At 39.4% G+C, this 27,967-nt stretch overlaps 2 protein-coding genes across 5 annotated transcripts in view; one reads left to right on the plus strand and one right to left on the minus strand.

Annotated features, from left to right (window-relative positions):
• LOC146980635 (xaa-Pro dipeptidase-like) overlaps nt 1-6,863 on the plus strand; it is a 28,401-nt gene extending 21,538 nt beyond the window's left edge. The window contains exons 13-15 of the mRNA XM_085787917.1: nt 348-532; nt 3,330-3,521; nt 6,750-6,863. Coding sequence (XP_085644043.1) covers nt 348-532; nt 3,330-3,521; nt 6,750-6,863 — 491 coding nt within the window. The remainder of the gene's footprint in view (nt 1-347; nt 533-3,329; nt 3,522-6,749) is intronic.
• Nucleotides 6,864-9,444: 2,581 nt separating this feature from the next.
• On the minus strand, nt 9,445-25,294 carry ciz1b (cdkn1a interacting zinc finger protein 1b). Of its 4 annotated transcripts, none has more exons than XM_085785740.1 (13): nt 25,025-25,294; nt 23,712-23,824; nt 22,353-22,574; nt 22,225-22,271; nt 20,036-20,097; nt 19,149-19,274; nt 15,699-15,793; nt 15,541-15,634; nt 12,807-12,911; nt 12,548-12,715; nt 11,016-11,055; nt 9,860-9,981; nt 9,445-9,765 (listed from the first exon to the last, which is right to left on the minus strand). In XM_085785740.1, the coding sequence occupies exons 2-13, from the start codon at nt 23,738-23,740 to the stop codon at nt 9,733-9,735; spliced, it is 1,143 nt and encodes a 380-aa protein (XP_085641866.1). In that variant the 5' UTR covers nt 23,741-23,824; nt 25,025-25,294; the 3' UTR covers nt 9,445-9,732. The 4 variants fall into 4 exon arrangements, with proteins under 4 accessions (XP_085641866.1, XP_085641868.1, XP_085641869.1 ...); XM_085785742.1 differs by having other exon boundaries at nt 12,557-12,715; nt 25,025-25,293; XM_085785743.1 differs by having other exon boundaries at nt 9,453-9,765; nt 12,557-12,712; nt 25,025-25,285.
• Between the last annotated feature and the right edge of the window lie 2,673 nt (nt 25,295-27,967).

A 27,967-nucleotide genomic window follows, 5' to 3' on the forward strand; every position in this document is an offset into this window, starting at 1 on the left:
GTAGGATACGATAAATGTTTTCTCCTCGACTCAGAGCAGAGCAGAGGGACTGACAGACCTGTGTTTCAGACCAAACACTCTATAGAAGTGATTGCTGTCGGAAGATACAACTATTTAAGACTTAGATTAACACAAATATATCACTTACTTCTGCTTTAATAAAAATAAATTACAATTATATTGTTGCAAATTGTTCAATGCGTGGCCTAGCATTGTCACCTGCAGAGAAAGAAAGAAAAAAATAGATAAATGAATAAATAAATAAAGAACAAGAAATAATAATAATAGAAAAAAAATACTTGCAAAGATGTTTCTGCTTTTCCTAAACTGTGTGTTTTTGGTTGAAGGTGTGAAGTGGAGCGACCTGCACCGCCTGGCTGACCGGGTTCACCTGGAGGAGCTGGTGGAGATGGGCGTCCTGAGCGGCAGCGTGGAGGACATGATGAAGGTCCACATGGGCTCCGTCTTCATGCCCCACGGCCTGGGACACCTGCTGGGCATCGACGTGCACGACGTGGGAGGCTACCCTGAGGTGAGACCACACACAACCTGAAACCTCAGATTCCTCAGCTCAGGAGAGAGCTGGGGTCTGTAGCAACCAAAAACATAATAACAGACAATAACGTAATAATGTGTCAATAATGTAATAAAACTTTTGAGCCAATAACGTAATAACTTTTTGCCAATAATGTAATAAGTTATTACATTATTGGCTGGTAATAACTGGTGCCGATAATGTAATAATACATAAATATGACTGCAGTTCTTGGAAATAAAAGGTTTTTTTACAGTTTTTGTGCAGTTTGCTAATTAAAAATAGGTGTGGATGACATAGTCGTCATATTTATTCATCCAAGATATGTACTACTATCTTTCCTCACTCACTCACTCACTCACTCACTCACTCACACACACACACGCTCAAGTTTCATCAAGTTGGAAAAATGATTGGCTAAATGTTAATAAAAAAAAAAAATCCATGGTAAAACCAAATCAACGCCATTGCTCCTCCGAGCCATGCTGGAATTATCACATTTAACATTACCTGTTTCCAATGGTTTGTCTGAGGCAGGAAGTTCTACATGACTGAAACATAAACTGGCTGCAGACACCATTCAATACACAAGTTTGGTTCTGTTTTGGAGGTTGTTGATAACCTACAATGCTTACTTTTACTGTCTGCAAACATATCATTAAGCATGGTAGAAGTGAGAGAGAGAGAGGTGAAAGATAGTACTGTACATGTTGGATGAATAAATATGACGACTATGTCATCCACACCTATTTTTGATTAGCAAACTGCACAAAACTGCAAAAAAGCCTTTTATTTCCAAGAACTGCAGTCATATTTATGTATTATTACATTATCGGCACCAGTTATTACATTTTCAAAGGTTTTTTTAATACTAGGCCAATAACGTAATGACCTGCCAATAATGTAATAACTCAAAAATGTTATTACATTATTGGCACGTTATTTATTACATTTAAAATGACCAAAATGATTACGTTATTGGCTGTTATTACGTTATTGGCTGTTATTACGTTTTTGGTTGCTACAGGGTCCGTTTGACAAAGCAGGTTCAACAAACTCTGAGTCTGATCTACTCTGAGAACAGGTGATAACAGTTGGTTCACTCAACTCAGAGTAACTTGACCCTGAGTTACAGGGAGATGAAAAGCCCTCATCAATGGAACAAAGATAACATGAGTCACCGTGGCAACCAGCAAAAACAAAAAGGCTGGCCCCTCCCACTTCTCACGGTGGAGAGACGTATGATTAAAAATAATTGTATTTAACTGAGTGAGTGTATGAGCATGTAAAGAGATAATGATCCAATGACAAATATACTGGAAAAGAAACTATTAGGAACTTTGATTCAACAGGTTTAAGCTTCAGTCTTAAAGGATAATTTCCGTTTTTTACAACCTGGACCTTATTTCTAGCATAAAATACGATCATAGGCCTATTTCACGACTTCCGGGTTTAGGTACTTCCGGTTTCCGTTACAGGGTAAAACTACTTCCGGTCGCGGAAGCGCAATGGCTGAATCCAAAAATAAAAGCTTCTGCTGCGTACCTCAGTGTACAAATTCTAGACAAAAACAGCCGTACTTGCATTTCCACGAGTTTCCGAAAGAAAGACCTGAGAAAGAAGTGGGTTTTGGCTACTGCTAAAAAAACAAAAACAGCAAAGACCATTCTGGACCATTCATTTCCATGCTGGTTTTTCTAGCAGGGTAACGTTAGGCTATACGAAGTGATGATGGAAAAGACTTTGTTTAGCTTGCTTTTGAACGGCAAAATATTAAAACTAAACCGTACACTGGTTTACAACCGTTACTGAATTACTGTATATCAATGTCAGTTCTCCAACAAAATCTTCTTGCTTCAAGGTTTTATTTGTCACTGTCCAAATGGAAGATTAGCGGCTAATCATTAGCCTACTGTAATAATGCGACACATAAAACATATTAAGCGGCAATATGTATTTAATCATCAAAGATGTTCACTCAAACCCACATTATTTGAAACAACCTTCAAACCACACACAGCCAGTACCACTACTAAGCATAAAGTCCGCTAGCTTAATGCTAACTAAGCATAACGTCCGCTAGCTTAATGCTAACGACGGGCTAACAAATTAGCATTCAGCAGCAACTGACAGTGATAGCAGTAAAGCTGTTAAAGTCTTAATATACTTTTAATGCGAGAAAGTCGCCGTTAAATCCCCAGCCTGTTGTCAGTTTATCCAGATGTTGCCCGTTAGGAAATGTGCTTGTTTTGGGAGAAATGCAGAGGGAGCAGCGACCGGGGGCTAGTAGGCAGCGACCGGGGGCTAGTAGCATATGCTCGTAGCTACATCCAGGTAACTTTATCCACAGGTTTTTAGAGGTTTACCGCTGACTGGTTAAACTTTTTTTTAGGAGATTAATGTTAGTCTCACTGATGAAATCTTTTGTGGCGGTCGTATTAGTTTGTTTGAATGAAAAGTGTCGCCACTCTGTCAATCGCTCTAGCCGCAGCTGACCGGACCGGATGTTGATTTACCCTGTGTGACGTCACTTCAGAATCTTGTGAAATAGGCCTATTCTACTCACCCAGACAACTTTGGTGTCATTTGGAGTTGTTTTGACGAAATTAGCCCCAGTGGAGTAGCAGTAGTACTCTCCACCCATCAAACAGACTGCAGGGCACAACACACCAGCATCCATTCAGTCACATGGATTTATTTCCAAAGTGCTGGGAGTTTGGGCCCAAAATGTTTGAAATGAAATGAAATGAAATGTTATGTTACGTTGACTTGAACAAAGTGTGCTGCTCCTCAGGGGACAGAGCGCAGCGATGAGCCTGGACTGAGGAATCTGTGTATGGGCCGCCTGGTGCAGGAGAGGATGGTCCTCACCGTGGAGCCGGGCATCTACTTCATCAACCACCTGCTGGACCAGGCCCTGGCCGAGCCCACCCAGAGCTGCTTCATCAACACCGCCGGGCTGGCCCGCTTCCGTGGGTCTGGAGGGGTCAGTCAGTCAGTCAGTCAGTCAGTCTGCTGCTGGGGCTTTAGTTTTAGTGTTGTAGTACTCGAGAACGGTCTTGGTCTCGAGACCGCATTTTCAAGGTCTTGGTCTCGTCTCGGTCTCGACTGCATTTTTACTCGGTCTCGTCTCGGTCTCGGTCGAGCCGGTCTCGGGATTTTTTGTCAAGACCAGCCGAGACCACAGCTGCTGTGATTTTTTTTTTTAAACCGCAAGAACTTCCCGAATTAAAATGTAACAATACGGTATTTTATTTTGAAAGTGTTTACGCTGCCACCTACGTGTCAGAGAGGAGAAAAAGAGGGAGAAAGGAATAAGGCACCGGCTGAGGCAGAGATGCCGTCAAAGTCATCAATCATTCAATTTTCAACCCACATTTATCTAGCCTATGTTTTCGTTCCAGGTGACGGTAAAAGTTTGACGTCGCCCCAGGCAGCCGCCGGCGAATGTAACTTTATGTTACACTCGGCGGAGCGTCTTTCCCAGTTAATTTAAGCTGTAGCTACACACATAAAGATAAACTGCCTGATTTTGGCCCGATTTCCCTCCTTCCGACCAAGGACAAAAGATCAGCCGAATATTGACCGTTTCAATCAAAAGTCATGTGTGTGAGACGTGAGAGGGGGGGGGGGAGAGAGAGAGAGACTTGAATCATTTTGGGAAAAATGACAACAAAAAAATCATGTAGGCTACAGTATTTTTTTGTTTGTTTTTTCATCAGAGAATCACATTTCAAGTGTTGTTCTTCATACATTGGTTGTAACAGCATCATGGTTGCTGCTTTTGAAAGCACCGTGTAAAAAGGGTTAAGTACTTCTGCAGGCTGGGTGGCTTTACCAACAGTTTGAAATACATTTGTTTTTCAATATGACAAATAGACTATAATTCTTCGGTTTGGTCTCGGTCTTGGACTTGGTCTCGCCCCTCCACGGTCTTGGTCTTGTCTTGGTCTCAGGTTAGGTGGTCTTGACTACAACACTATTTAGTTTATCTGCTCCTGATTGGTGGATTTGGATCGGATTAGACTTTATTGTTTTGGGCTCGGAGCCACTGCATACACAAGACAATACATACAAGACATCCATGCAAAATACTTTCATTTCATTTTGATTTATTTTGATTTATTTAATTGTGTACACATTTTCACCATGAGTGAAAAGGAGCAGGATGAAGAAAAAACGTATAGTACCTGCCCCTCTCTGTTGTTACACATTACATTGGCTTACTATCAACACCAATATTATTCTCTGTTTCAAAATATTAAAGATAATGAAACATAGTAATGACAAAAAAAAACAAAAACAAACAAAATAACGGTAGACACCACTCGTCTATCTATCTTTTTCTTTTTTTTTCTCTTTCTCCTTCTTCTTTTTTGTAAATACTTATCTTTTCTTTTTTAAACATTTTCTTAAACTGAGACATACTTGTACAACTTTTCAGTTCCTTGCTTTGTGAATGCCATAGCTACTTTTACACCTGCAACAGAAATACACATTTGTTTTAAGCTTAGCCTTGCAGATGCCTGTTTAAAGTCAAGCTTCAGTCTGTTTTATCCTCTTCCTCCAGTTTAAACAGGCTTTGTAAATGTTCTCACCTTTAACACGCATTCAAAACAGTGACGGGTGCTTCAGTAACAACAGTCAGGTTAAAAACCGGTGGAATTAGTAAAGAACTTACAGTTCTGCACTGCAAAAACTCAAAATCTTACCAAGAATATTTGTCTTATTTCTAGTTAAAATGTCATTTCTAGTCAAAAACAAATCTAATTATACTAAAAATAAGAACATACACATTAAAAAGTAGCTTGTTTTTAGACACTTTTTACTTCTTTCAAGCAGATTTTCACTTGAAATAAGTAGAAAAATCTGATAGTGGAGCAAGTTTTTCTTCCTTATTACAAGCACAAAAAACTTGTTTCACTGGCAGATTTTTCTACTTATTTCAATTGAAAATTAGTTTGAAACAAGTGAAAATTATTTAAAAACAAGTTAATTTTTAGATGATGAGTCTTATTTTAAGTGGAAAGAGATTAGTTTTGACTAGAAATGAGACATTTTGACAAGAAATAAGACAAATATTCTTGTAAAGATGTTGAGTTTTTGCAGTGTGCCATTAAGTGCTACATATTATTGTTTAGTGTTTTAATGGCGGAAGGGATAAATGGGTTCTTCTATCTATTCAATCTACTTTTGGGGACTCTGAGGGCAGCTCATCACACTCTGGGTCGAGGATGTGTGTCGGGTCGTTAAAGACCTTTTGTGCTTCTCTGAGCAGTGATTTCTCATACAACAACTTAAGGTCATTCTGCTCCTCCCTCCCTATGATTTTCATGGCGGTTTGGTGATTTGATTCACCAAGTAGATGGTTTATATCGTTTGTAAAGATTCATTTCATTCAGGGTTCTGGTGCCTAAGCCATGGTGTGATATGAGGAACTCCCTGCATGGAGGACCTCCTGACGAGGGATGTCACCATTACTTGTTTTCACAATTAATCGTGGTAATAAACGCCACAATTATTTAATCATAAAGATTCCTAAATACCGTCACTTTCACAAAAAATGTGATGTTGGAACCGTATCGGCAGATGTTGCACCAAAATAAAGGTGAATGCTCAGATAACTGGTCCATTTAACTAACGTAACATTGAATTGGTAGGAAATTAAATGTTAGATGTCATTTTTAATTTAAAAAAAGCAAAACAAAACAAAAAACGATTAAAATAAACACAAACATTTGGTAGAAACGACAATTTATGACCTGAATATTTCAAACACCTCCCCTGGGGATTAATAACTGGTCATACATTAATAGATACTTGAAATATTTTGTGTAAACAATGAGTAATGTAATTATATTTTGACTGAATTTGATTTTACACATTCATAGTGTTGTGAAATTAATGAATGTATAATAATCGTGGTAATCGTTAACACCGTGATTATTTCTCTGACAATAATCGTACCAAGAAAATGTATAATCGTGACATCCCTATTACTGACTTGTGAAAAACATGTTTTTGGCACCAATTCCCAAATTCACACAATTGAACACAGATATCTAACAGGATCAGGTGACAAACTCATGACATTTGGTCCACCATGTTGAGCAAAAGAAGTTTTTATGTGTGTTTCAGACTGAGTTTGCTTTGTACCATCTCTCTCTTTAATTCCAACATGTTTAACCGACCACGGTTTCACTCATGTGTGCAGGTCCGGATCGAGGAAAACATAGCAGTGACAGCGAACGGCATCGAGGTGCTGACCTGTGTCCCTCGCACCGTGGAGGAGATCGAGGCTTTCATGGCCGACTCTGGAAAAGTCTGAAAATCCGAGCTGTACGCTGCAGTGGCCTCTCGATCATATCTCACTTACACAACAGATTCATGATGAATAGAATGAATGCATGACTGAGCAAAACAAGACTTTCATACAGTATTTTCTTTAAGGTTTTCTAATGGTTTGAAAATCCTGATGTGAAGCAGGGCCGTTGTCTAGGGGAGAAAGGTGATGGTAACTCTAGGGGCCCCTGCAGCGCCCAGTGGGGCCCATAAAAAACCCCAGTAGTCTAATCTTTGTATGACTGATTTATTCTGCGTAAGACCCTGACTAATACTCATAGTACACTGTAAAAACTCTACATCTTTCCAAGAATATTTGTCTTATTTCTTGTCCAAATGTCTCATTTCTAGTCAAAACTAATCTCTTTCCACTTAAAATAAGACTCATTACCTAAAAATTAACTTGTTTTTAGATCATTTTCACTTGTTTCAAACTAATTTTCACTTGAAATAAGTAGAAAAATCTGCCAGTGAAAGTAAGTTTTTTGTGCTTGTAATAAGAAAGAAAAACTTGCTCCACTATCAGATTATTTCTACTTATTCCAAGTGAAAATCTGCTTGAAAGAAGTAAAAAGTGTCTAAAAACAAGCTGCTTTTAATATGATGAGTCTTATTTTAAGTAGAATGAGATTTGTTTTGACTAGAAATGACATTTTGACTAGAAATAAGACAAATATTCTTGCTAAGATACTTGAGTTTTAGTTTGAGAAAAGTTAGGGGGAGGGGCCCACTTTAGTATTCTTTAAGGGGGCCCAGAATTCCTAGCAACGGCCCTGGTGCCATCACAGAAAAGAGATTCAATCTAATCTTTTAAAAATATATATCTCATTCTTATTCTTCTATGTGTCTCTTTGTAAACATTCACAAAGACTTTGTGAAATTAAATGAAACATTTCATTTGCAACTGTGTTTGTCATTTTGTTTGTATAAAAAAACAATCATTTTATAAAACTCATACAAATCAGTGTATCCAAAGTGTTTCTGAACCAGGCAACTAGGGCAGACTCGTTTCTAAATGTCCTAATAGGTCATAATAATAATAATTGTTTAATCATTTCAAAATGTTTCTCTGCTGTGCTGCTGCCAGATGATGGGACTGAAAAACCTTTAAAAGGATTTAGTCTGAGAGCTCGACTTCTCTGTATCACTAGTTTGACAGGAAGGTTGCAGGTTGACAGTCAAAATCTGTAAAGGGAAAAGAACATCTTCTAACTTTTTTGTCAGTTTAGAAGAAAGAATAAAACTCTGGGTTTTAATCCCCCGAGTCTGTGCTGGGAAACAACAACATTTATTAGAACAAAGAGGAAAAATAAACCAAACACAGCGAGCTGCCACCTACTCACCCTAGACTCATCACTTCATGTCTCTAGTCTGTAGAAACAGTAGGTGCGTTTCCATCAGCTGTTTAGATCATCCAGATGTATCGCATCAGAAAATGATGATGGAAACGCCGTGATTCGCATTAAAATCCCCTGATTCACACAAAATGAAATACGCTGCTATGGCCGGGTTTGGTTGATTGGAATGGGATGGAAACAGCTGTATGCGAATCAAGTGTGACGTAGCCACTTTCACCCCGTCTGCTCCCATGTTGCAGTTCACTCACAAGACAACATCAGGGTTTCCGCTGTCACACAACAATTAAAGCAGATATCAGTGGAATGTTTTTGTTAATATAAGTCCTAAATAGTCCTATTTTCCGTCAGCAATCACTTACATGAAGTATTTCAGCCTAAACACGAGTCTCTCCGTCACTCTGCTCTGCTGTAACCCGAGGAGAAAATTTTCCTTGTGGGATACAAGTGTTATCCAATGAGGGGAGAGAACGGCATGAAGGGCTGTGTGTGCAGCCAAGGGATGCGCGTGAATGTGGTGACGTAGCACGAGGACCAATTGATGCCTGACAAGGGCGGGGGCTGCTAACTCATGGTGCGTTCAAGGAAACTCGTACTTTGTGTTTTTCCTTCCTGTGAAGTCATACCAGTTCGATCTGGTACGAGTTCACGGGTCGGAAGTTACGAGTGGCCGTTATAGGGAACTTTCACAGACAACAGGACGGTAAAAACACGAGCTACGGGTTACCTGGAACGCTACCAAGTCGTAGTTGTGACTTGAAGCTGTAACTTACGGTTTCAAAAGCCTGCCTTGAACGCAGCATTAGCCGAAACGGCCGTGCCGCTGTTATCTGCTTTAATTAATTGTGGCGCATCGCCACGGCAAAATAAAAGCCCCCACACACCTTCATATGTGATTACTGCACAGTTCTTCATAGTTCCTCCTCAGTAAAAACCAAACTGATCAACCAGCGAATCCAGAGTTTATCATTAATAAAGTCTCTCTCTCTCTCTCTCTCTCTCCCCCACACACACACACGGGTCGCGTTATGACGGTAATAAACATATGCGCTAAATCGCGCTAATGTGTTCAAATCAGTCCGTCCGCCCGTCCGGCCGGGGAGGGGGGGGGGCAAAGTCCGTAGATGGAAACACACATGATTCGAATTTCTTTTAATGCGCATTTCCCAGTAATTCTAATCACTTTGGATGGAAACATGGCTACTGTTTTACTGATGTTATGACACATTTGACCTGATCAACACATTGCAGCTAAAAACTCTGACCAATCAGGGCGCGGAGACGTTGAGTGACAGGTCCCAGCAGCTCCGTGGACAGCTGCTAGAGGCCAGTGGGCGGGGCCTCGGCCGGCCAATCCAACATGGCGCTGTTCAGGCCGCCATGTTGGAGTCACAAAAACGACTCCCCAAAACCAGTGGGGGACGTCACGGTGCTGCGGCTCACGATGACATCATCACCTGGACGCACAGGTGCATGCTGGGACACGGTGGAGGTCAGAGGTCAGCTGGTCGTCTGTCCGTCTCTCTGAGCTCTCTGGAACACACACACACACACACACACACACACTCATTCAGCTGTGTGTGAGAGACTGAAGGTGTGTGTGTGTGTGTGTGTGTGTGTGTGTTACCTGCAGGTTGAGGTAGTGTGTGCGTGTCCTACAGTGTGTGTGTCGCGCTGTCGTTTCGTTCTCAAAGAACTTGTTGCAGAGTCGACACAGGAAGCCAGAGACAGGAACCACGAAGCTGCTTCCTACACACACACACACACACACACACACACACACACCACTGTCAGGCCTGGTGATCTGACCTGACGCTGCTGGTTGTCATGGTAACCTGCACGGTAGGGATGGGCATTTGAAGAAATCTTTTTGATCGATCTTCGGGAAAATTAACGATCAATTATCGATTAATCGGTAATATTCATATTCATAATCATAATTTGTTTTTTTCTAAATGCGTGCGGCTGTGGCGTGTGCCAGTGATCCAGGGCAGTCCCCGTGAAGGAAGAAGGTCAGACAACAACGTACACGGAGGTCTGTGTGCTTGTGCTTCACCTGTAGGGACGGTGACGGTGCCGGCATCATATAGGTAAAAAAAAATAAAAAGCGTTGTTGCGCCGCCTGGTTCACCTGCAGCTGAGCTGTCAGAGCAGCTCTGAGCCGTCAGAGCAGCTCTGCTGTCCCTCTCTCTTCAGCCTCGTGTTTGGCTGCTCTTGTACAAAACAATCACAAGCACTTTCAAACTGTGAAAGCTGTGTTTTATGGTTTTATTGTTTTTTCTGTGGCCAACACGGCGGAGCGGCGCTCTGATCAGGAGCACAGAAAAGAGAAACTAACTCTGCAGGATATTTACCTTCAGTTTCATTTTAACCGTCGTTAAACAGCTTCGGACTAATTGTGATGTTAGATAAATGACTTGTAACTTGTAACTTACAGAGAGAGTGGAGGCTGCTGGAAACCAAACCTGCTGATCAGAGCGGGCGGAGCCACGGTGTCACAGCTCACGTCCGCGACACAAGCGCCCCGTCATATTTAATGAATCATTTTACTCTTAAACTGTGTAATAATAATAACAGGCCTGTATAATAATACTTTTATAGAGTTTATTGGTTGTTATGAAAAAATAAACCCGTGGTTTATTTCTCCATGACAACCTCTGCCCTCTACATGATCCCTTATAATAAATCGATAAAAATTTTCCGTGATCGATAAAATTCTTAACGATCAATAATCGATCATCGATTAATCATGCCCATCCCTACTGCACGGTGAACCAACGTACCGTATGAACAGAGAGGGTCGTACTGCTGCGTGTCGGCCGCCTGCAACACACACACACACACACAACATTACAACATTATGGTGTGATTCGGTCGTAGATAATCTGATATAAATATAAAGGTCACTGAGATGGTGAAACCACTCTTTATCTTTATCAGAGAAAAATGAACTCTCCACTAGTATTTTAGTATAAATTACTCAAAAAAAGTTCGGAAATGTTTTTTCAGTCCATAATTTCTCCCTTCACTGCAAAAACTCAAAATCTTTCCAAGAATATTTGTCTTATTTCTTGTCAAAATGTCTCATTTCTAGTCAAAACTAACCTCTTTCCACTTAAAATAAGAATCATCACCTAAAAATTAACTTGTTTTTAGATCATTTTCACTTGTTTCAAACACATTTTCACTTGAAATAAGTAGAAAAATCTGCCAGTGAAAGTAAGTTTTTTGTGTTTGTAATAAGAAAGAAAAACTTGCTCCACTGTCAGATTTTTCTACTTATTTCAAGTGAAAATCTGCTTGAAAGAAGTAAAAAGTGTCTAAAAACAAACTGCTTTTAATGTGATGAGTCTTATTTTAAGTAGAATGAGATTTGTTTTGACTAGAAATAAGACAAATATTCTTGGTAAGATTTTGAATTTTTGTAGTGTTTGTTGCTCATTCCATGAATGCACAGCCGTTACAAGTTGTACCTCGTTGGAAAGGTGACTAATCAGGCTTTCCATCGGTCTAAAAGACAGCACCAACCGGAATGATTAAAAGGGAGAAATTATGGACTGAAAAAACATTTCTGAACTTTTTTTGAGTAATTTATACTAAAATACTACTGGAGAGTTCATTTTTCTCTGATAGAGAGTGGTTTCACCATCTCAGTGACCTTTCCATTTGATTCCTGGTGTCATAATTATCGGAAAAAGTGTGTTCATTTGTCTTTGTATGATGTGGAAAGGATGGTGTCTGTCTGCTGGTCATGGACTCGGGAGTGAGGCAAGACACGAAAAAAAAAAAAGTTGGCGTATCCCTTTAAGGGTCCAGTGTGTAAAATGTTGGTAAAACCGACACATTATAGTGATTATACACTTATACTAATATATTCATGGGGAGTAGATTCAGATTTTAACAATAAACCTTGTTCACTGCAAAAACTCAAAAATCTTACCAAGAATATTTGTCTTATTTCTAGTCAAAACAAATCTCATTCTACTTAAAATAAGACTCATCACATAAAAAGCAGCTTGTTTTTAGACACTTTTTACTTCTTTCAAGCAGATTTTCACTTGAAATAAGTAGAAAAATCTGATAGTGGAGCAAGTTTTTCTTTCTTATTACAAACACAAAAAACTTACTTTCACTGGCAGATTTTTCTACTTATTTCAAGTAAAAATTAGTTTGAAACAAGTGAAAATGATCTAAAAACAAGTTAATTTTTAGGTGATGAGTCTTATTTTAAGTGGAAAGAGATTAGTTTTGACTAGAAATGAGACATTTTGATAAGAAATAAGACAAATATCAGTCACAGGTGGATGTTTGTCACCTCCATCACCTGTTCTCCTACGTCCTCTTCCTCCTCCTCCTCTTCATCATCATCAGCAGCTTCTGCCTCTTCCTCCTCTTCCTCCTCCTCCTCCTCCTCCTCCTGGAAGCAGCCCACAGCGTCCACGGTGATCAGCTCCTCCTCCTGCGCCTCCTGCAGCTGCACCTGAGAGGAGACAGACAGACTGTGACATCACGGCCGGACGCTGCCTCTGATTGGTCGGCTGTGAGGCTGGGGGCGGGGCTTCCTGCTGGCCGACCTGCTGCTTGTGCTCCGGAGACTTCATGTGCTCCACAAACTTCCTGGGCGTCCTGAAGTGGCGTCGGCACACGGGGCAGAAGGGCCGGCACAGCTGCTTACACATCTGGACACACACACACACACACACACACACACACACACACACATACACACACACACACACACGCACACACACGCACACACACACACACACACACACACACACACACACACACACACCACACACACACACACAAGCACATTGCATTTACTTAAATAATAAATTATGCAGAAGTTTTTTTTAAAAATGTATTTATAACAGCTGATGCGCGTTGCCTTCAGGGACAGTTTTTCATCAACAGTCTCTGTATTTCCCTCTAAGACAACACTTTTTTTTTCAAAGGAGGTTAAATCGAAAGCAACTGGACTTAGTTATTTGTCTAGGAAGACGTTTCACCTCTCATCCAAGAGGCTTCATCAGTTCATGTAGCATCTGACCAGGCTGGGACTGGTCCAACTATCTGGTGTGGAGACTCACTATTTAACCTCTTGTGTGGGCGTTCACAAGGGTGATGATGTCACTGGTTCCCTTTTGTGCTCCAAGTGCCAACGACAGTCGTTTAAAGGACTGTCTTTGATGGAAAGTTGGTTTCGACTTCGTTAGTGCCCTATGTTGTTATAACGACAGTCGTTTAAAGGACTGTCTTTGATGGAAAGTTGGTTTCGACTTCGTTAGTGCCCTATGTTGTTATAACGACAGTCGTTTAAATGACTGTCTTTGATGGAAAGTTGGTTTCGACTTCGTTAGTGCCCTATGTTGTTATAACGACAGTCGTTTAAATGACTGTCTTTGATGGAAAGTTGGTTTCGACTTCGTTAGTGCCCTATGTTGTTATAACGACAGTCGTTTAAATGACTGTCTTTGATGGAAAGTTGGTTTCGACTTCGTTAGTGCCCTATGTTGTTATAACGACAGTCGTTTAAATGACTGTCTTTGATGGAAAGTTGGTTTCGACTTCGTTAGTGCCCTATGTTGTTATAACGACAGTCGTTTAAATGACTGTCTTTGATGGAAAGTTGGTTTCGACTTCGTTAGTGCCCTATGTTGTTATAACGACAGTCGTTTAAAGGACTGTCTTTGATGGAAAGTTGGTTTCGACTTCGTTAGTGCCCTATGTTGTTATAACGACAGTCGTTTAAATGACTGTCTTTGATGGAAAGTTGGTTTCGACTTCGTTAGTGCCCTATGTTGTTTATAACGACAGTCGTTTAAATTACTGTCTTTGATGGAAAGTTGGTTTCGACTTCGTTAGTGCCCTATGTTGTTATAACGACAGTCGTTTTAAATGACTGTCTTTGATGGAAAGTTGGTTTCGACTTCGTTAGTGCCCTATGTTGTTATAACGACAGTCGTTTAAATGACTGTCTTTGATGGAAAGTTGGTTTCGACTTCGTTAGTGCCCTATGTTGTTATAACGACAGTCGTTTAAATGACTGTCTTTGATGGAAAGTTGGTTTCGACTTCGTTAGTGCCCTATGTTGTTATAACGACAGTCGTTTAAAGGACTGTCTTTGATGGAAAGTTGGTTTCGACTTCGTTAGTGCCCTATGTTGTTATAACGACAGTCGTTTAAATGACTGTCTTTGATGGAAAGTTGGTTTCGACTTCGTTAGTGCCCTATGTTGTTATAACGACAGTCGTTTAAATGACTGTCTTTGATGGAAAGTTGGTTTCGACTTCGTTAGTGCCCTATGTTGTTATAACGACAGTCGTTTAAATGACTGTCTTTGATGGAAAGTTGGTTTCGACTTCGTTAGTGCCCTATGTTGTTATAACGACAGTCGTTTAAATGACTGTCTTTGATGGAAGGTTGGTTTCGACTTCGTTAGTGCCCTATGTTGTTATAACGACAGTCGTTTAAATGACTGTCTTTGATGGAAAGTTGGTTTCGACTTCGTTAGTGCCCTATGTTGTTATAACGACAGTCGTTTAAATGACTGTCTTTGATGGAAAGTTGGTTTCGACTTCGTTAGTGCCCTATGTTGTTATAACGACAGTCGTTTAAATGACTGTCTTTGATGGAAGGTTGGTTTCGACTTCGTTAGTGCCCTATGTTGTTATAACGACAGTCGTTTAAATGACTGTCTTTGATGGAAGGTTGGTTTCGACTTCGTTAGTGCCCTATGTTGTTATAACGACAGTCGTTGGAGTCACTTGCCACTTGTGAACAGTGGTTGTTCTTTGAGGCTAGATTGTTGAATCTCCTGGGAAGGGATGAAAGGGCAGCATTGTAAATTGGAGATAGGTGGTGTCTCAGGCCACCTCCCCTGTTGAGGGATGGTTTCTCTACTTTTACATAAATGGCTTCTTTAACTCCTCTTTCAAACCATCTGTCCTCTCTGTCTAGGATTTGGACATTGCTGTCCTCAAAGGAGTGGGCTTTCTCCTTGAGATGTAAATGGACAGCAGAGTCCAGTCCTGTCCTCACAACTTGTCCACCAGAGCGTTGTGGAGTTGTTGGATTGTGTATTTGATGAGTTTGATGAGGGAAACCAAGAAATCCCATAATGAGCCTCCGTAGCGTAGCTCTGAGCAGCTCACAGCTTTGCTCCGCCGTTCTAAAAACAGCTTGCACCGACAATTAAAGGTAACGAACCTACTGCTATGACTATAGGGATTATGGTGATGGGGCCAATAAGACAAAATGTTGAACTATCCCTTTAAGTCTGTGTCAGAGTGTAGCAGCTCTCACCTTGTGCTGTTTGGTCCGTCGATGGATGATGATGTCACCGCTGAAGTGAGTCCGACAGGTGTCGCACCAGCGCCGCGGCTCAGGCCGACGCCCCCTAGAGGAGAGAGCCAATCAGAGCCTGAGTGTGTGTGTGTGTGTGTGTGTGTGTGTGTCCTCACCTGTCCTGCAGCGTGTGTGTGTTGAGGCAGATGGAGTGTGTGATCTCCTGCAGCTTCTTCACGTGCTCTGCTCCCGACATGTGTTCATGAAACACCTGCCACACACACACACAGACACACACACACACGCGCGCACACACACACACACACACACACACACACACACACACACACACACACACACACACACACACACACACACACACACACACACACACACACACACACACACACACACACACACACACACACACACACACACACACACACACACACACACACACACACACACACACACACACACACACACATTATTTTGCATTAATCAATGTCACAACACTATGAATGTGTAAAAACAAATATATAAATTAATAAATTAAAGTCTCATTTTGTGAAAACTCACCGTCTTATGATGCGAAAATAAAACTAAATAATGTAAAGTATAAAACTAAATAAGGTAAATGTATGCTATGTATAAAACTAAATGTGTAAAGTATAAAACTAAATAAGGTAAATGTATGCTATGTATAAAACTAAGTCATGTAAAGTATAAAACTAAATAAGGTAAATGTATGCTATGTATAAAACTAAATGTGTAAAGTATAAAACTAAATAAGGTAAATGTATGCTATGTATAAAACTAAATAATGTAAAGTATAAAACTAAATAAGGTAAATGTATGCTATGTATAAAACTAAGTCATGTAAAGTATAAAACTAAATAAGGTAAATGTATCCAATGTATAAAACTAAATAATGTAAAGTATAAAACTAAATAAGGTAAATGTATGCTATGTATAAAACTAAGTCATGTAAAGTATAAAACTAAATAAGGTAAATGTATGCTATGTAATAAGGTAAATGTATGCTATGTATAAAACTAAATGTGTAAAGTATAAAACTAAATAAGGTAAATGTATGCTATGTATAAAACTAAGTCATGTAAAGTATAAAACTAAATAAGGTAAATGTATCCAATGTATAAAACTAAATAATGTAAAGTATAAAACTAAATAAGGTAAATGTATGCTATGTATAAAACTAAATGTGTAAAGTATAAAACTAAATAAGGTAAATGTATGCTATGTATAAAACTAAATGTGTAAAGTATAAAACTAAATAAGGTAAATGTATCCAATGTATAAAACTAAATAATGTAAAGTATAAAACTAAATAAGGTAAATGTATCCAATGTATAAAACTAAATAATGTAAAGTATAAAACTAAATAAGGTAAATGTATCCAATGTATAAAACTAAATAATGTAAAGTATATTATAACTAAATGTATACGGTAATGCATCTAAAACTAAATAAATAAATACAGTCAAAATTGAATTAAATTAATAATTATAAACACAAATGATATAAAGTATCTATTAATGTTTGTGTGAAGTGTTCAAGTCATTGATCGTCATCTAGACCAGATGTTTAGGTTTGTTTTTATCCTTTTTCCTTTTACAAATGATACACTAACATTTAACTTCCTGCCAGTTCACTGTTACATTAGGTCAAATGACTTTAAAGGAATAGTTCACCAAAAAATGAAATTCATGAGTCATTATTGCCTCCCCCTCATGCTGATGAATACTCTGGAGTAGTTTTTTATTCCTCAAAGGTCATCTGGAGACCCGGGAGGCCAGTTCCTAGTCCAACCACAACTTTATATGAGAGTAAAAACGTCCATAAAACTACACAACAACCATTTAATCTTCCTCCACACTGCTCATCCACTGCAATCCAAGAGTCCTGAAGGGAGATAGTCTTAGTAGTTTAGTTTAGTTTTTATTTGCACATTATATATATAACCTGCATAAACAATGAAAATAGTAAAATTAAACATTGTGCAGGAGAGATGGAACCCAAAACAGGCTGATAAAAAATACCTCCCCTATGTAAAAAAAACAACGACAGCGGTGGTCTTCAAAGTAAGAAGATAATACAGAAATTCATAACATAAAAAATAGAAAAGAAAGAAAGACAAATTAACATAGAAAAATGAAAGATACTGAATTAATTAAAAAAATTAAAAAGAAAATGTACGTAATGAGAACTTTTTTTTTTAATTAATTTAATTAAAGGTGCAAATTGACAGATCCAGAAATGTTACAAATCATAACTAACTAAAAAAATATTTTTTTCAGTTGTTTTTTTTAACAAAGCCAGTGTGGATATTGATTTTAGTCCAGAATCCAGGGCTGTTTAGGCTGTAAAAATGTCTTAAATGAGGTAGTTTCCAGTGAACTCTGGACTATCTCCCTTCAGGACACTTGGATTGCAGTGGACGAGCAGTGTGGAGGAATATTAAAGGGTTGTTGTGTAGTTTTATGGACGTTTTTGTGTCGGACCCTATTACTCTCATATAAAGTTGTGGTTGGACTAGGAACCGGCCTCCCGGGTCTCCAGATGACCTTTAAAAGTAGATTAATACATAGTACGATAGAAAGCTATAAACAGGATTGATTAATTGGGTTTTGATTGCAACTGTAATATTGTTTATTTATTCATTTATTTCATTTTTTGGCTTCATTTGTTAATAATCGGATACTCGTTTCTTTCTATGACTCTGAAACCATGAAGAGCTCTAATGGACTTACCTAAATAATGAATTAAAGGGTAGTAGACAGCATTTATAAGCTGGATAGCTTCAGCCTGCACCTTTTAGATCTATTTATGAACTAGTTGACCTAAGGATTGTATTATGGAAGGTTGACCGACTGTGATTGATGCTCAACTGTAAACAATTTCTGCACAAGATCGAATAAACAAACTACTGCGACTTTGAGGAATAAAAAACTACTCCAGAGTATTCATCAGCATGAGGGTGAGCCAACAATGACTGAATTTCATTTTTTGGTGAACTATTCCTTTAACGAAAGTTTCCCAGTATATGCTGTTTACCTTTCCTTTTTCTTTTAAAACTATTATTTATTGAATTTTCCCTGCATGCATGTTCATATCAACTATTATATCAGGGCACACAGCTAAGTACAAAAGTAACATTAAAGGGATAGTTCAACATTTTGGCAAATTGGCCCATCACCATAATCCCTATAGTCATAGCAGCAGTAGGTTTGTTACCTTTAATTGTCGGTGCAAGCTGTTTTACGGAGGCTCATTATGGGATTTCTTGGTTTCCCTCATCAAACTCATCAAATACACAATCCAACAACTCCACAACGCTCTGGTGGACAAGTTGTGAGCTGCACATTCACCACGCTATGAGATAATAACACAACGTTACCACACAGAGTTGTTTTAGAGGGAAATACAGAGACTGATGATGAAAAACTGTCCCTGAAGGCAACGCGCATCAGTGGTTTTGCATGAATTTCCCTCTAAAACAACTCTGTGTGGTAACGTTGTGTTATTATCTCATAGCGTGGTGAATGTGCAGCCTTGTGTAATAGTGTGTGTCTGCGGTGTCGTGTGCAGCAGAGTGAGTTGTCGACCTGTGCAGAGCGACAGCTGAGGTTACAGACGTGACAGTGGAGTCCTGCTGCTCTGTCGGCCGCTCCAAACTCTCTGCTCTCGCTGCTCTGCTGGATGGTGACGGTCAGAGAGCCCACGGCCTGCAGCTGCACACACACACACACACACACACACACAGAGTCAGACACACACACACACACACACACACACACACACACACACAGAGTCAGACACACACACACACACACACACAGAGTCAGACACACACACACACACACACACACACACAGAGTCAGACACACACACACACACAGACAGGATGATTCCTAGATGTCCAGATGATCCTCTACTGAAGAGCGAGTGGACGCATGTGGTTCACTCTCTCTCAAAAAAAAGAAAGTTTAAAAATTCTAGAAAAAGTGGTAAAATTTCTAAAAAAATAATAAAAAAAAATAAAAAGGAAAAACATTTCTCTCTCTCAAAAAGAAAGACAATTTTAAATTTCTAGAAAAAGTGATAAAATTTCTAAAAAAAAAAAAAAGAAAAAGAAAAAAATTCTCTCTCAAAAAAGTTTAAAATTTCAAAAAGAAAAGACAGAAAAACATTTTTCTCTCTCTCTCTCAAAAAAATATAAAAAAAAACGTATGTCAGCGATACAATAGTTAGAAATGTGAGAAACATGGAAATGTTAACAACAGCTGATGAAGGAAGCTTCTGGTAGAGCAACGCAGAGCCAATACGTTTTAGTTCTAGCCGATGTGTGAGCAGGTCGTACAGGACAGGAAGTCGTACACAGACACAAAACTAAACACCCGGTTCATTTTCAAAATAAAATACAGCGAGTTGACACCGGATCGTTTCCCTGACAACGCTGCAGCAGCAACTGGTCGGTGTGTTTTGGTTTTACCTCACTGTGCTCTGCTGCCTCCTGCTGGTCGGGGGGCGGAGCTCTGGTCGCCATGGCACCGTCTGACAACACACACACACTGTGAATGAGGCCGTTCAGCAGCAGCAGCGTCTTGTTGCTGCACGTGAACTCTTAAAGCAGAAGTAAGCGATATTTTTGTGTTAATATAAGTCTTAAATAGTTGTATCTTCCGACAACAATCACTGAAACACGGGTCTACAAAGTCGTAAGTTGTGACGTGAAGCTGTAATTTACGGTTTCAAAAGCCTGCCTGCAACGCAGCATTAGACAAAACCACCGGATCGCTTACTTCTGCTTTAACTCACCTTTTTTTTTCTTTTTTTTTTTTTAGCTTTAACTGTCTGCTTCACTATTTTTTTTTTTTAAATCAACAGCTTCATTTAAAAGAAGTTGACAGGTACAAATAGTATACAGGGAACAGTATACAATGAAAATACAAAGAACATGCACCTGATGTTCATTATACAACAAGGTTATACATATTACAAAGGTCTATGGTTTTAAAGCCTTTTCATTTGCTGATTTGGTGATTAGCTTAAAATAAAGTCCGATTTCTTTTTGAAAAACATAAAAGCAAGGGGTTTTCTTAGAAAATGTACTTTTATGAATATGAAATTTTGCAAAAAATAAAAACAGATTTACTAAAAAGTAACATTTTCCTTCTTTCTTGGGATAATTATGGAAACCAAAAACAACATTTTCCCAAAGTAAAATAAAATCTATTGTAAAAGAGTCAATAATACATTTGCTAAGGTCTGCCCATAGTTTTTTTCGTGTGAGAGCAAAGCCAGAACAAATGAACAACTGTTTCTGGATGCAAATTACGGAAAGAGCAGTTAATATTAATGTCCTTTTTACATTTTTGCATATAATGATTAGCTGGATAATATTTATGTATGATTTTGTAAGAAACATCCTTAACCTTAATTAAAAACTTGTTAGGAAGCATCCAAGTTTTTTTCCAATCAATATGATCTGTGAAACGATTCCAATAAACAGTAATATAATATTAGGGGTAGCAACAATATCTTTTTGGAATAAGGCACGCACTTTTTTATTATTATTCTTTTGGGTCAGTGAGAAACATATTTTTCCTTCTGGAGAGTCAGTTGAATATGGGACAGATAGATACATGTCTAGATGAGGATGTACAACTGTTTTTAAAAAGCATTAAAGTGCCTGATGGAATAGACGAATTCGGAGAACGTTTTGTGTATGCCGCCATCTTGCGGCGGCGCCATTGCTGCGGTGACATGTGTCAGTCATAGTAAACTGATTCTCTATGACAGCATCATAAATAGGCTGCATTTGTGATGTTTAGTGCCCCCCCCCCCCCCAGTAACTGATTAAGGTATCTTACATGAATACCAATATTAATGTAAGAATTAATCATTTGTTTGAGCGATTAGCAGGAAAGATTAGAGTAACAGGGAGATAAGAGACTGTATCATAAACGATATAACATACCGGTACGTTATGCGTGCTGACGTTAGCAAGCCAGCAGCGGGATATTTAATCATGTGGACAGGCTACATGAATAAGATTATAAAAACAACAACAACTTTTGCTTTGTTTTAGATATTCAAGAATATTTTATTGACCAGCTGGCCTCCGATGATCAGAAAAAACGTCAATTACAGGTCTCTGATTTATGGTCAAAATGACCTGAGCTCCGGATGGGTCGGACATATTTTACACCGGCTTTTAGACGACCATGATCACATCATATTGAAGGGATCAGTGAGACATTCACAGACTGTCCACACGATGTGAAGGTAACGGTGAGAAGGGAGGGTAGCCAGGTTGTACAGGTCAGCTGTGACTGCGTCGCTGGCGGCTGCTGCTGCTGCTGCTGCTGCTGCTGCTACACGCTGTACGTAACGTTACGGTCTAAACACGGACACTCCTCCTGAAGTAAGGGGCTGTGTTTTGCTGATATTAGAGCAGTCGAGGACGGCACATGTCCTCCCAGCCTTCCTGGACATGTTCGCAGAAGAGAAAGGGAAGAGAAAAGGTCCACTTGCATTCAAATGCCCGCTTCGCGCACAGAGCCAACAGCTGCCTGACTGCGAGTTGTCACCGCAGTAATGGCGGCCGTTCGATTTCCGGTGACGTCGCCGAATCAGTCTATAGCATTAGTGACAACTGAAAATTCTCTCTGAACTCACCTGTGGAGCCGCCGCCACTTCCTGGTTGGTCACATGACGCCTCGGCTCTGAGGGGACAGGACACAACTCAACAACAACAACAACAATATAACAACACAACAACAACAACAACATGGCGCCTGTCTGACCCGTCCAGTCTGGCCCTCTTCTTCTTCTTCTCTCCGTCCGCTCCCGTGTCTCCCTCTTCTTCTTCTGTGGTGCCGCTGCCGTCTGCACTTCCTGTCTGTGGCCCCGCCCACTTCCTGTCAGGGGGCGGAGCCGCAGCCGCAGCAGCAGGAGCAGGAGGAGGAGGAGGAGGTGGAGGGAATCGAACCTGTGGCCCGCTGGGACCTGCTGCAGGGAGGAAACACCTGTAGGGACAGAGGACCGAGCATGACGACCAGTGTAACCATGACAACCAGAATAGATAGACAGAAACATCATGTGTATATATGTGTATGATGATCTTCAACATTTAACTGTGACAGATGCAAAAAACTAAGAAATCCAGAAGGGGGCAGCACTGTATATATGGTCCTTTAAAGGGACAGTTCAACATTTAGTCAGATCCTCCTCTCACCATAGCAGTAGGTTCATCACCTTTAATTATCGGTGTAGTAGTAAGTATCAACCCCCACTGGACGAAGTTTAGAAGCAAACACCAGAAATTTGTTCTGAGATTGACGAATGTTGCTTTTTTAGTCAATGTACGTTCAAATTAGAGCCAATGGTCTGAATTTTTGGAAAGATTTCTAAAAAAAAAAAAAAAAAAGTTAAAAATTCTAGAAAAAAGTGGGAAAATTTCTCCAAGAAACAAAGAAAAATAAATTTCTCAAAAAAAAAAAAAAGTTTAAAAATTCTCAAAAAATTGGTAAAATTTCTAAAAAATAAATAAAGAAAAATAAAGAAAAATATTTCTCTCTCGAAAAAAAAGAAAATTTAAAATTTCTAGAAAAAGTGGTAAAATTTCTGAAAAAAAGAAAAAAAATTCTCAAAAGAAAGGAAAGTTTAAAAATTCTAGAAAAAGTGGTAAAATTTCTAAAAAGAAAAAAAAGAAAGAAAAACATTTCTCTCTCTCAAAAAAAGAAAGAAAGTTTAAAATTTCAAGAAATATGAATTTTCTGTTTTCAGAACAAATTGCTTTAAGTTTTCCATCTTGATGCTACCGGTGTGATCCCATAATATTTTCCTCAGAATTGAGTGATTCCATATTTCTTTTCTCTACTTTAAAATTGTGACTGACTACAACTATTTTCTTTCTTGTTTTTTTTTTTTTAGTGTTTCTTAAAGCCAGAAGGTTGGTGTTTGAATAACTATTGTTTAGTGGCCGTTTTCCCACCAAACTAAACAGAATGAACAGAGTTGGAGGTTGAATGAGTTCATATAAACGACTGGAGAGCTGCAGTTTCACTCTCTGACCACAGGGCGGCAGCAGAGAGTCAAGTGGTGTATGTACAGTTCACTGTGAACAACCAGCAGCATCAGTCACCATGGCGACCAGTCCTCACCTGTCGCTCCTCCGCTGCTGTTTGACCATGATGATGAAGATGAAGGTGAAGATAAAGAGGAGGAGGAAGGCTGGTACCAGATGACCTTTGACCTCTGCTCACCAACACTGACCCTAAACAGGAAGAAGGAAAGAAACAAACACAATCACACACACAAAACCACACAACCAAGGTGACACTTGTGTTGTGTTTTTACAGTATTTTCATTCTAAATGACACTTTTTAATTTGTCGTATTAACACAAGTGAAAATCTTCTTGGAACTGAGAGTTTACTTGTTTGATCCAAACAATAAAGTTGTAACATCCATATTAAATATGTAGCTAATATCTTCATAGGCCACATAGCTACTGTATGTATATATATATATATATATATATATATAGCTACTGTATGTGCAGAAGATTCCTCACAATAATGATCATATAACAGTCATTTACTGTGGTTTAAACACATACATCCCAGATCCCAAACCATTCATCGATCATGTAAACAATCCTTAGTTGCAGCTCTAGATAATAATAGATTATATATATTATCTATATATTATCTAGAGCTGCAACTAAGGATTGTTTACATGATCGATGAGTGGTTTGGGATCTGGGATGTATGTGTTTCAAACCAATGGTTGATTTATATGACTACAGCCACTGTATTGATATAAATCAAGCCAGTTTATATAGTATATATATATATATATATTTTTTTTTACAATATAAAGAATCATGCCCAACCCTGTAACTGTACCTTTTCTGTTATGGTGATATGGATCCCCTTGGGTCTGAAATAAAGAATGAATATGTTATCTACTGGTCCTCTGTCTTTTTGGACTCTTTATGTTAATAGTTGTATTGTTTTGGGGACTACGGATGTCATTTAGAACATGTGCTGAATCCGGTGTATTTACTGTGGTACTCTAGTACTCACTGTCCATTAATATGCACTGTCCCGACTAAATAAACTAATAAAGTAAAGTTGTTAGTTGTAGCTACAGAGCTGCCGCCTCAAGAACACCACCAGGTTGGTGATGGACAGGGAGAAAACAGAGAGACAGAGAGAGATAGAGACAGGGACACAGACAGAGAGACAGAGACAGAGAGACAGAGACAGAGAGACAGAGAGACAGACAGACAGAGAGAGATAGAGACAGGGACACAGAAACAGAGAGACAGCTACAGCTACAGAAGCACATGAACCTTCTAGACCAGAACGAAGCAGCTATTTGACCGTAAAACGGGACAAACTGATGTTTTGTCCCGGAAACAGCTGATGAACAAAGAGACAACCTGTCACAGATGTTCCAGATGTTCTGACCCTGGTTCTGTCTCCGTGGTCCAGTCTGTGGTTGAGTCCAGTCCAGTCTCACCGCTCTGCAGCAGCTGAAGCTAAAGAAGCTAAAGCTAAAGCTAACCATGTAAACACAGCGAGCAGCAGCTGAAGCTAAAGAAGCTAAAGCTAACCATGTAAACACAGCGAGCAGCAGCTGAAGCTAAAGAAGCTAAAGCTAACCATGTAAACACAGCGAGCAGCAGCTGAAGCTAAAGAAGCTAAAGCTAACCATGTAAACACAGAGAGCAGCAGCTGAAGCTAAAGAAGCTAAAGCTAAAGCTAACCATGTAAACACAGCGAGCAGCAGCTGAAGCTAAAGAAGCTAAAGCTAACCATGTAAACACACCGAGCAGCAGCTGCAGCGCCGCCGGCGGCAGGGAGGAGGAACTGCACCCAGCTCATCTGTCACCAAGGAAACACTCAGACTGTCTGCGACTGACCATGAATAACATAACATAACATAACGTAACGTAACGTAACGTAACGTAACGTAACATAACATAACATAACATAACATAACATAACATAAAATTTAGTTTAGTTAATAGGTTTATTTGTATCAGGGACAATGTACTAAATAACATTAGTCTCGAGATGAGAAAAGCTTTGTACTGGATTTATTTTACTAGTAGCTACTTTCCATCCGTCGTCCCTGGGCAGGTGAATAAGAACAATAGAAAGATAAAAATGATCAGTCTATATAGCAGACCAAACATCCAACACTCAAGACATATTTCATATCAGGAGATAGAAACATATTTCATACTTTGCCAAAGTTAGAAAAAAAAAAGATTTAAGCTTCAGATTAATGCTGACATGACTGATTTCTTAGGATCCTTTTTTTTTTTTTACTTCCCGGGAAAAAACGTTGAAGTCTGTACAGAGTTTCAGATTAGTTGGAAGATTGTTCCATGATTTGACAGATTTAAAAGAAAAGGCAGATTGAGCAAAGGCAGAGCTACGCTTAGGGATATTACAACCTCCACTTGAGACAGATCTTAAAGCTCAGAGCAGAGTTTAACAAAGGTTTTCAATGGGGTGGAGCAACATTATGAATTATTTTGTACACTAAACGGACCTCAGAATACATCATTAAATTATCAAAGCTAAGCATTTTATATTTGTTTAGTATTTCACAGTGATGATACTGTCGTGACTTTCTGTCTAATATTTTCAGAGCTTGATGGGTCTCAGGACAGATGGACTTGCCTGAGACTAACAGGACATACAGAAATTACAATGTGACAAAATCATGGCATTGAAATAAGTTTTCGCGGCTTCAACTGTTAATGAGTTCCTGATGTTTCTAAAATTTAACAAGTTATATTTCAATGTGTGGAATGTGGAATATAATACAGCTCTGGAAAAAAATGAATAGGCAACTCCCAAAATGATCAGTTTCTCTGATTTTACTGTTTGTATGTGTTTGAGTAAAATTAAACAACTGCCAACAACATTTCTCCCTTGTTACTGCACGCACAGTCGAGAGGATGGTGTCTATCTGCTGGTCATGGACTCGGGAGTGAGGCAAGACACAAAGAAAAAAATGTTGGCGTATCCCTTTAAGGTTTTGGCCAAAATGAGAAAGTGAGAGTTTGGTTCAGAGAGAACGGGCTTCAGTGTTTGAGCCACTGAGACAAACAAACTGTATATCATGTGTGTGTTTATGTGTGTGTGTGTGTGGTGCGTTCAGCGGTGTGTGTTTGTTGTTGACAGGACGAGGTCGGTCACATGTTTATTTCATCAGACTCCATCGTCTTTATTTATTATGGATACAGAGAGAACACGAGGAACCGACCAATCAGAGGCCGGCATGCAGCCACCTCCAGCCAACCAATCAGGCGTTAGCAGCAAGGTCTGGGATCAGAGGTCATAGTATATATAACCTGATGACCCACCGACGGCCGGATTTCCCACTCTGTGAACGAGTCAGTGAACGTGTCTTCAGTCAGCGATGGTGTCAGTTCTAGTCCAGGTATCAATAAATGATGATGATGATGATGATCGGTTTTAAATGCAGCATCTTCATCTTTATATATGAAACATTGATGAGGAGGAATATTGTTTTATAATCAATAATTAACCAGGACGACAACTGGAAACAAATCAACTCATATACATGAAAGGGATAGTTCAACATTTTGGCAAATTATGCCCCATTGCCATAATAATCCCTATAATAGTCATAGCAGTAGGTTTGTTACCTTTAATTGTCGGTGCAAGCTGTTTTTAGAACGGCGGAGCAGAGCCGTGAGCTGCTCAGAGCTACGCTACGGTTTCCCTCATCATCAAACTCATCAAATACACAATCCAACAACTCCACAACGCTCTGGTGGACAAGTTTTGAGCTGCACATTCACCACGCTATGAGATAATAACACAACGTTACCACACAGAGTTGTTTTAGAGGGAAATTCATGCAAAACCACTGATGCACGTTGCCTTCAGGGACAGTTTTTCATCATCAGTCTCTGTATTTCCCTCTAAAACAACTCTGTGTGGTAACGTTGTGTTATTATCTCATAGCGTGGTGAATGTGCAGCTCACAACTTGTCCACCAGAGCGTTGTGGAGTTGTTGGATTGTGTATTTGATGAGTTTGATGAGGGAAACCAACAAAGAAATCCCATAATGAGCCTCCGTAGCGTAGCTCTGAGCAGCTCACGGCTCTGCTCCGCCGTTCTAAAAACAGCTTGCACCGACAATTAAAGGTAACGAACCTACTGCTATGACTATAGGGATTAATTTGATAAAATGTTGAACTATCCCTTTAAAAACCAGTAGAAACCATCAGGGACGTATTAATTTACCACAGTCTGGGAGGCACCTGAACACACCTGTTACATAACACACTCTGAATAATGCCTGTTCACTAACACACACACACACACACACACACACACACACACACACACACACAGACACACAC

The sequence above is a fragment of the Trachurus japonicus genome, chromosome 9, assembly GCF_045865225.1.
Source record: "Trachurus japonicus isolate A0001 chromosome 9, Traja_1.0".
NCBI classification, from domain to species: Eukaryota; Metazoa; Chordata; class Actinopteri; order Carangiformes; family Carangidae; genus Trachurus; species Trachurus japonicus.

Excerpts from the sequence above, each read along its gene's own strand:
- ciz1b (XM_085785740.1), bottom strand. The coding sequence starts at position 23,740 with ATGGTCAAACAGCAGCGGAGGAGCGACAG. Across the intron at positions 11,056-12,547 it reads TAGGAGAACAGGTGATGGAG|GCGGCCGACACGCAGCAGTA; the intron begins GTGACAAACATC and ends TGTGTGTTGCAG. Across the intron at positions 9,982-11,015 it reads CGACCCTCTCTGTTCATACG|GAAGCAGCTTCGTGGTTCCT; the intron begins GTACGTTGGTTC and ends GTGTGTGTGTAG.